Source organism: Neophocaena asiaeorientalis, unplaced genomic scaffold (assembly GCF_003031525.2).
Source record: "Neophocaena asiaeorientalis asiaeorientalis breed wild unplaced genomic scaffold, Neophocaena_asiaeorientalis_V1.1 scaffold240, whole genome shotgun sequence".
Lineage (NCBI taxonomy): Eukaryota > Metazoa > Chordata > Mammalia > Artiodactyla > Phocoenidae > Neophocaena > Neophocaena asiaeorientalis.
In genome coordinates, this window is record NW_020185331.1 from 2777318 (window position 1) to 2787067 (window position 9750).

At 54.5% G+C, this 9750-nt stretch overlaps 1 protein-coding gene across 1 annotated transcript; it reads left to right on the forward strand.

Annotated features, from left to right (window-relative positions):
- Positions 1-6453: 6453 nt before the first annotated feature.
- On the forward strand, positions 6454-9048 carry NKX2-3 (NK2 homeobox 3). The gene is made up of 2 exons (XM_024735110.1): positions 6454-6814; positions 8318-9048. Exons 1-2 carry the CDS (start codon positions 6454-6456, stop codon positions 9046-9048), a joined length of 1092 nt encoding a protein of 363 aa, XP_024590878.1.
- The last annotated feature ends 702 nt before the right edge of the window (positions 9049-9750 follow it).

The following is a 9750-nucleotide window of genomic DNA, read 5'->3' on the forward strand; positions in this document are numbered from 1 at the left end:
CCATACCAAACACCTGCAGGGTCCAGGGACAAAAAGCAGGAAAATACAAGAGTTGAAAGGAGGGGAAAAGGGAATGAAGTAAGATGGGGGAAGGGAGGAGGCAGTGAAGAAATAAGGGAGAGTGAAACAGGTGTGGGAGGAGTGGAGACCGAGTAGCAAAGGAGGCTGGGGAGAGGAGGAGGGGGTAAGGGAGAAAGGCGGTGGGGGAAGGGTGGTCAGGAAAAGAGGGAAGTGAGGAAGGGAAGGAGCGGGGGAGTAAGAGATGAGCCCAGTGGAAGAGAAAGGGGCCGAAAGGGGAAACAGACTGGCTGCGAGGGGGAGGAGGAAGGCCACTGAAGTTCTGGGGTCCGGGTCTCGGTGGCTCTGCCAGGCCCCTGCGTGCCGCGAGCCGCGAGAAGTAAGGCGGTCCTTCTCTCGGGTTGGCGGGAGTGCAGAGAGGTCGAGCAGAGTTCGAGAACCTACTGGCAGGTTCAAGGACAGAGGCCCAGCAGGCGTCTCCCCGGGGCTCTTCGCTAGGGCCCCCCGGGCTCTTGGTCTGCAGTGGGAGAGAGACGTGCCGTGGAGAAGCTCTGGACTCCCGGCCCCAACCAGCGTGGACGAAGTGCACGGGCTTGGAGACGCGGCGCCCTTGGCTGGTGGGCAGAGCGAGGCCTGGCAACCTGACAGTCCCCGCAGCCTCGAGGCCGCCGAATTCTTGACCTCCTACCTGACTCACCTGCGTCTCTGCAGGGCAAGCCTGCCAAGTCCGGAGGCCTCGAGTTGCGGGACGGGACCTGGCGTGTCACGCTTTCTGTCCCTGTGGCTGTGCGCCCTGGTGCGCCGCAGCTGCCTGGGTCCTCGGTCCTTTCCAGGTCGGGTCCCCGGCTGTTCCGAGCCCACGCTTTCCCACTCCCAATATCCCCGCAGGGTCAGGCAAGATGGGACTATCCCAGGGCAGTAGTAACTGTTAGGTGCCCCCGGAGCTTCAGGGAACCAAGGGCAAGTGGGCAGCTAGGCCCGCAGATACGGTTGCCCACTGACGGAGCGAAGGTCCCGCTGCACCTTGGGAATCGCTCTCCCGGTGCCGACCGAAGACCGGGAACTCCAGGCTGGACACAGCAAGGGCAGGGATAAGGCGTTACTTAAGGCAACAAGACTTCGGCAAACGTTTCTTTCCAAGTGAGAAAGGTTTTTTGTTGTTTTCAAACGGTTTGAAGTTATTCGCTCCAACTTGACCCCCAGGGAGGTTTGGGGAAAGAGTTCTGCGTCCGAGAAGGCCGAGGTCCCCTCGGTTTGCGGTTGAGAGGAGACAGAGTTGAGAAGATCGCGCTAGGAAGAGTCACGAAAAATCTCTGCTTCTTGGACATAATAACCACATCCCTCCCTGAAACCCTTTGTGCTCAGAGCAGGCAGGCGCGCTGGTTTAAGTTAATTCGCCAAAAACTGCAGCCACCCTTCTAAAGTCAGATTATATTTTAAAAGGTCTAAAGACATTGACATTTCGATACAGGAAGTTAAACTCACACTTTAAAAAAAAAAAAGAGTTAAGGAATGCATCCAGAATTCCAATTTAACCCCCAAGTTAAAACTGCTCACTGCATTCCCAAATAACACACGCAAATAGTAAAAATAAATGTCTGTTTATGGACATCTTTTATTTACGTGTTTTTGTTTGAAAAAATATTGACTTTCACTCGACAAAGTTAGCTTTTCCGACTTCTGTGTTTTATTGGCAAAACAACTTTTCGGTGATGAAAGCTGTATTTACACCGTTAACTTAAAATTTTTGGACTGGGGCAGATACACATAGATAGATGTGAAAGGTCCTCTCCCTGAGAAATCGAAACTCACTTCCTCATCAAGGGCCTGTAATTTACAAAGAACTACAGGGATTGCTGAATTTGGACCAATTTTCTCCCAGGGAAGGGAAGTGGTGGGTTATTTAGAAAACTCAATTCCAAACACAATCTGAGAAAATATGGCATTTATACAAACACATGCAAAACAAGCTAAAATGCTCAAAAATGCCATTTTTAAATCTCTCTTACCAAATTACTGAAAGGAGGGAAAAAATCCTCTTGAGGAATTAGATCGGTTTAATGCTTTCTGGGACTGACGTACCTAGCTGACATTTCTTGAAAAGTAGAAAATGTATTCACCCTTCTCACAAAACACTAGCCTCTAGATTGCTCAAAAATTTGGATAGCTTTCTAATATCTCTCAACGAAAAACCAAACCAAGACACATACACACCACTGCCAGCAACTACAACAAAAATCTATTTAGTGCTCCTGCAAAAGAGGAAATTTTTTTCTTTCAACTCTTTTTTTTGTAAGATGGCATTGACAATGAAATTTCTAGGAGAGCAGTAAAAAAAAAAAAAAAAAAAGAAGAAGAAAGAAAGAAAGAAAAAGAAGGAAAGAAAATTTCAACGAAAAAAAAATCGCCTGAAAAGTTATCACATAGTTTTAGCTAGCTGCGTTCATCGCATGATGGTTTTTCATGCCTTAATAGAAAATCCCTCCTGACTGTGGTACTACATGTAGATTAGAAGGCCACAATAACCTTCAGGTTTTTGGTTTTTTGGGTTTTTTTTATAGCCATGGCTACATAATTAAATGGCTATTCAAACAGGTGAAGGATATCAGAATAAGGTGTGGCATATATAACTAAAATGATCAATTATCTGACTATATAAGTATATTAAGCAATTTTTGGGTAGAGAATAATAACTTCTTGGAACACTTTACAGCTTTCAAAGAACCATCACATTTTTCTTGGATAATATGTTTGCTGTAGTGATTAGTATGTGGGTTTTCTCCCCAAAGGTATAATTTTATTTATCGCCTTTTTACGCATCTATATAGCACCTCCCCTCAGAGAATTTGCCGTCATTTTACTATGATCTGTAATCACATACTGGAGGAGGAAGACTTGTATAAATGTATAACGTGACAAAATGGAACGTAGGCAGATACACTCGATTAAAATAAGATCAAACGCTTCCATGGATGCAACAATATTTACTCTGTCAGTAATTAGCTAAACTGTCTGGAACAAAAACCAATTATTAGCTACGGGATTTCAAAGATCCTCTTTTCCCACAAGAGAATGCAAATGTCCCAGAACGAGATTGTAACTGGATAGGCGCTGGAACCAGATTCTACATTCTGATAAGCGACTCCTGAGAACCGACCGCTGCTGTAATGTAACTATCGCTCTGGCGGCGTTTTCGTTCCGGACAGTGGCGCGCAGCTGGCGGCGCACACGCTCGCGATCGTCGGGGCTGCGGGCGCAGGAAAGGCAGGCTGCCGAGATGTGATTGGCCTGGCGGGTATCCCTGCAGGGAAGCTCCGCTGCTGGGGAACCAGACCGACCAAAGGGAGCCTGAACAATCAGGAGAGGAACCGAGCCCCTGCTCAGGGCTTAAGGCCAAGATCTAAGTCTCCCGCCCGCTAGATCAGCCCTGCGCAGAGCTGGGGTTGGGAAGAGAAAAGGAGGACAGGGCACACCAACCGCCTGCTAGGCCCCTTCGCCTGTGTCCCCCACACTCTGCTCCTCACGAGCCTCCAGCCCCTCGGGCCTGAACTGCGTCCCGGGGCGGCCTGCCGAGGAGCAATCTGGTTAGGGACCTCTGGAGAGAACTATTCAGGCCTGGGCCAAGGATATCTGGCGGGGTAGTCGTGGCAGCAGGTTTGGAGGAGAGCGAACTGCGTGGGCCTGCGGCTGGGGAGGAGACAGCCTTCTGCGTGCTAAGGAAGAAGGAGACTCGGTGGACTCTGGGCGGCAGCAGCGGGTGTGTGGGCGTGTCTCCGCGTTCCCGGCACCCCGGGCCACGGGTTCTAAGATAGGGATTCTTGAGGATGAGCTTAGGGAAGGCCTAGGAACGAAGCGCCGTGTAGAAGCAAGAGAATGTAGCAAGGAGAAATGCAGGTTTCGGCTGGAAACTGGGGAGAGAGATTTTCCGTAGCTTTTGTCTCTCTCTCTCTCTCTCTTTTTTTTCCTGAATCTTGAAATCACTCAAGAAAATCGCCCACAGAGGCAAAAAAAATAATTTTTAAAAATTAGGAGACCAGCAGGGAGTAGAAATATTCTCAACGACAGTCTAGCCCTCGGGATGGGGATGGAAGAGTGGGATTGGAAGCAGCTTCCTTCTTTTATGCTCGCCTGCTACCGCGACGCACACACTGAAGGACTCCTACCCGGCAGTGCCCCGCACTCACCCCCATCTCTCTCTGGATCTTTGCGCTCAAGCGCTCGCGATCCGCAGCAAAAGCAGGCGCATTCTTCTCTCTGCAGCTGCCTGGCCCGGTCTGAAGATGCCGGCTCTGCCTGGGGCCTCAAAAGTCTCAGAATTCAAAGCGGAAAGGCACCGGGCGCCCTTGTGGCTGAGGGATGGTCCTCCCGGCGCAAAGGCAGTCTCACAGAGGGTCTCCCCAACAGCCTGCGGGCTGCCGCCACCTAAGTACTCCCGGGCGCACGTGGCCCACGCAGAATCCCAGCTCCGCAGGCGGCCCCGGGGGCTGACTCCCCGCACCATTTCCGCTCCCTCCGGAACAGCCCCGCCTCTCCCCCCTCCCGACTGGCTGTTCATTCTCTTTTCAGCTTTGGGCACCCACCGCTCCCGCTGTTGCGGGGTTCCTCCCACGACAGCTCTCCGCTCTCTCCCCCACTCCCATCCCGTGTCTGCTGCCGCCGGAGGTGTTGTCCACAGTCCCTGAACCTTCCACCTACCCCTTCTAGCTGAGGCTAGTGCTCCCCGAGCGCCACTATCTTAACCACCAAAAAATGCTTGGGGTGTCTAGGGCCAGATGAGGGGCACCACGGTTGGGCCGAATCGGTCCCTATTATTTCAAGGCCAGCACTGCGCAAAAGTTTTTCTGCAGGTCTCACAGCGGTGCCTGCTGCTCCTTACTGGGCTAGATGTGGTGGCGAGCGAATGCCTATTTTGCGGGAAGATGATCTCCACCAGAGCGGTTTCCAGACCGCTACAGGGGACCCCATAGATTCGCCCACAAAAAAGGGCCTTAGGAGGGCGCCAAAAGGAGTGTGGGTTGGAGAAATTAGAAAGATGCCTCCGAGGGTCAAGGCCTAGACCAAGGCGCCTGATTTCAATAGGCGGAAAAGACGGCCTCCATGGCTGGGTCACCTCCCTTGTGAAGACAGACTCTGCTCTCAAGACCCTATGAAACCACCCAATGTGTGAGGCACTCCAGCCATGTCATCACCAATGCAGTCAACAAATACTGCTTGACCGCTGATGCAGAATAGCAGTCGATGACGTGTATTGAGCACTAACATGCGCCCCGCATGAAAATCCTGGCATGTTTTGCCTCATTTATCCCTGGCAACAACCCTGAAGAAGGTATTACTGTCTTTTTGTAGACAAAGAAACTGAGGCTTAGAAACGCCCAAGGCCATACACTGACTAGGCCAGGATTCAAACCAAGAGCTGTCAGTCCACAAAATTCAGTAATGGCTCCATCATCCTGTCTCTCACATACCTGCTTAGTGCGGCCGCTGGAAAAGCTACAAGAGCCAATGCTACCGGTGCCCTGCCCTCGGGGGCTTATAGTTTACCCAGGGAGACCAGGCAGACAGTATAGCTATAGTACTAGGCGGGGAGTGATAAGTGACACGAATGTCCTTTACTAGCACGAGCTGCAAGTTCAGATGCGAGAGAGATGACTTCCGGCTAGGCGAAGAGGGAGCGCTTCCTTGGAGGAGGTGGCATTTGAGCAGAGCCTCGGAGAACAGGCTTGTCGTGGAGACAAGGGCGGAGAAGACATTCCGAGTGGAGGGAACAGCTTGAGCAAAGTCAACAAGGCGAGAACGCACACGTCGCCCATCCATAGATATATAAAACATTCCATCTCCTTGGGGATCCAGTGCCGGGTATTTACATGCCAGGAAGTTTTCCTGTCCCCGCAGCATCTGGAAAAACCACACTCTTGGGCTGTCCTTCCTGGTAGCTGGTTCTCAGACAGGAAACCTCCCAGAACTGGCTTTGCCCGGGAAGATGCGGCCAGTCTGGGTGGGAATCGGTAGTTCGCGTACCCCAGGCAGTGCAGCCTCGCCCACAGCGACTAGGACTTTGCGACTTTATACTAGTCCTTGTCTATTTCTGGTAGCTCCACGGCACCCACACTCACTGCCTGAGGAGGGGCGTGGTCCACAGGAGCTGGAACCAATAGAGAGGGAGGTCGAAGCGAGAGCCCCGCCCCAGACGTGACGTAAGACCCCCGGACTCAGGCTTCGCAGCCCCGGCCCCAGTCCCTTCAGTGGCTTTAACAAAACCCAGACCCCCACGTCCCGGCCAATGGAGGCGATTTAGACTGGAGCGGGACCGCGTCTGTCAAAAGCCCGACTCGGCAGCAGCGGCGGAGTCCAGAAGGAGAGCTGGAGCCGCCGCGCTGCCTCCCCGCCCCCGCCGGGATTTATTGAGTATTTGGACTGGACAATTAAGTGGCCCTGATGATGTTACCAAGCCCGGTCACCTCCACCCCTTTCTCAGTCAAAGACATTTTGAATCTGGAGCAGCAGCAGCAACAGCATTTCCACGGCGCGCACTTGCAGGCGGACTTGGAGCACCACTTCCACTCGGCGCCCTGCATGCTGGCCGCCGCTGAGGGGACGCAATTTTCTGACGGAGGGGAGGAGGACGAGGAAGAAGAGGGAGAGAAACTGTCCTATTTGAACTCACTAGCTACAGCCGATGGCCACGGGGATTCGGGGCTCTGCCCCCAGAGCTATGTCCACACGGTCCTGCGAGACTCGTGCAGCGGGCCTAAGGAACATGAAGAGGAGCCCGAGGTCCTGAGGGACCGGAGCCAAAGTGAGTAGAGGGGGAAAGGAAACGCACCCGCACATCTGGAGCAATGGCGGGATGCCCGCAAACAGCCCACAAATCTCGCCAGCACGGCTGCCCGCCCCGTTAGCCCCTGGCTGGGGTCATGCCCTGGCCCTGGTCAACGACAGCTCCGCAAAGCGCAGGTGCCTGCAAGGGAGCCAGGGCGGAGGGAGAAAGACAAGGTGACTCCGTCAACTACTCCCCCCAGAGGGGGGAGGCGATGCAGCCCCGGAGGGAAGGGAAAATAGTTATTGCTGCCCTGATGGTGATAAGCAACATGGGCTCAGCTGCTGGGTGCTGACAACTCATAGTATTTTTGCTCTTCCCGAGAGCTAGAGGGGCACGAGCCTGAACTCTTCCCACTTTCTCTCTAGCGTGAGACGAGTTTTCTGAGGCCAGGGCAGCCGCTCCCTCTTCTTGGAAAAGACAGTCGAAGCAGCTTGTGTGCCTAGTGTCCACAGGGCGCAGGAACTTCGGTAGAGTTCAGCTGGGTGGTTTCCTCACTTCTCCGCCTGGAACTCAGCGTCCTCGCACCCACGGCACCCGGCAGAGAGGGAGGGGATGCTGGGAGAGTGCGTGGGAACACAGTCCATTCCGCACTCACATCCCTGAGGCACCAGACTTTTTTGAAAATTCTTAACGTTTTGCTTTGTGTCCCAGGCTGTGGGGCTTCGGGCTGAGTGAAAAACGCGCCGAACTTAGATCCTGGCTGCTCAAGTAGGATGCGAGGTGAATTGGGTAGGGAAATAGGACAACTGAATAAAGCCTCCAAGGAAGTGTTTGTTTCTGAGGAGAGAGAGCCAAAGAATCTCCTTCCCTAAGAGGAGGTTTGATGTGGTGGAAGCCAAGGCCTATGCTCTGACAGCTCCCCTGGGCCTAAAATCGACATGAAACTGTCTCAATCAATCAAATTTCTTTTTCTCTCTAAGGTAATACAGATGTCGTCAGGCAGACATTTAGCTGTGGGCCTGTAGGCTTTTAAAAGTAAAAAACTGTCCCTGGGCAATACATGAGCGTTACACTCAGACATTTACGAGCAGGAAGATTTTCGCAGAACGCACGCATACCGGCTCCCAAATACCAACATGTCTCACACCTTCAGCTATTCATGACAGAGTGGAAGGCAAACGAGTTTGCAAATACTATAGTTATTATGGAGTTGCAAACTTCCATCCTGAAAATAATCATCAGCACGCCGAGCCGCACATTTAATACAGGGTAATCTCTCGCAGATGCTCAAGTTCTAAATAAACGCGCACTAACTACCCCTCCCCACGGAACGTGCCTCCACCCGCCAAGGGCGTTGTGAGGGGCCTTAGGCTATCGCAGGGTCCCACGGCGTCAGGAGCCACAAACTTTCCCAAAAGTCCAAGCAGTTATTACCGCACACTCCGCGCTGCCACCCAAAGGGGCCACAGTGCTCCGGGACCGGAGCCGCGGTGAGATCGGGAACAATTAAAGGACGCTGTTGTTTTGCTTCTTCCGCAGAAAGCTGCCAGCTGAAGAAGCCTCTGGAGGCGGCCGGAGACGGCAAGGCAGCGGAGGAGAGCGAGAGGCCGAAGCCACGCAGCCGCCGGAAGCCGCGGGTCCTCTTCTCGCAAGCCCAGGTCTTCGAGCTGGAACGCAGGTTCAAGCAGCAGCGGTACCTGTCGGCCCCCGAGCGCGAGCACCTCGCCAGCAGCCTGAAGCTCACGTCCACGCAGGTGAAGATCTGGTTCCAGAATCGCAGGTACAAGTGTAAGAGACAGCGGCAGGACAAGTCTCTGGAGCTGGGCGCGAACGCGCCCCCGCCGCCGCCGCGCCGCGTGGCAGTGCCGGTGCTAGTGCGGGACGGCAAGCCGTGCGTCACGCCCAGCGCGCCAGCTTACGGCGCGCCCTATAGCGTGGGCGCGGGCGCCTACTCCTACAACAGCTTCCCCGCCTATGGCTATGGGAACTCGGCTGCCGCCGCTGCAGCCGCGGCTGCTGCAGCCGCCGCCGCTGCGGCCTACAGCGGCAGCTACGGCTGTGCGTACCCGGCAAGCGGTGGAGGCGGCGGCGGGGCCTCCGCGGCGGCCTCGGCCATACAGCCCGCCTGCAGTGCGGCCGGAGGCGGCCCCTTTGTGAACGTGAGCAACCTGGGCGGCTTCGGCGGCGGCGGCTCGCAGCCATTACACCAGGGTGCGGCGGCCGGGGCCGCGTGCGCGCAGGGCACCTTGCAGGGCATCCGGGCCTGGTAGGGACCGGGCGGGTCATGCGGCAGCCGCCCCACCGCAGCCTGGCGCCGCGGGACTGAAGCGCGAGAAAGGCTGGATCCAAGGAAGGGCCAGGTCCCCTCGTTAAATAAAAATAAATAAATAAATAAATAAATAAATATATATATATATATACACATACGTCTCGCTCGCTCCCCAGAGCCCCGGAGCGCAGCTCACGCGAGGCCTGGGAAAGGGGGCTCAGGGGCGAAGAGGATGCCCGGGAGTGGTCACGAAGACTGTCTCTGAGGCAGAAACGCCGGCTGGGTGCTGGGAGGACGATGGCCCCGAGCTTGGCCCCAAAAGGAGTGCGAGAGGCTGAGACTCGGGCTGCCGCTCCGTTCTCCCAGAACAAGAAGGGCTTCTCTCCCTCGGGCTTCTCTCCCTCAGCCTTCCCGCGGCCGCCGCGAAGCGCTGGCGGAAAACTCAAGGACAAAAAAAGCATGAAGGAGAGAAAAATGGGCGTCGTGGCTTGAGAAATCCCCAGGCCCTACCGACCCTCTTCCCCCTTTGCGGGGCCGGCGTACCACAGCACAGTCCATTTTCCTTTTCCCAACCGCCTGCCTTCCGCACCAGATACCTCGGCCTGGATCTCCAGATTGTCAGGGAGGTGAGAACTCTGCGAAAAAAACCAGTGGAGCGAGATCAAAAGCTGGGGGGCTGAACAAATCCGGGAACTGGTGGCCC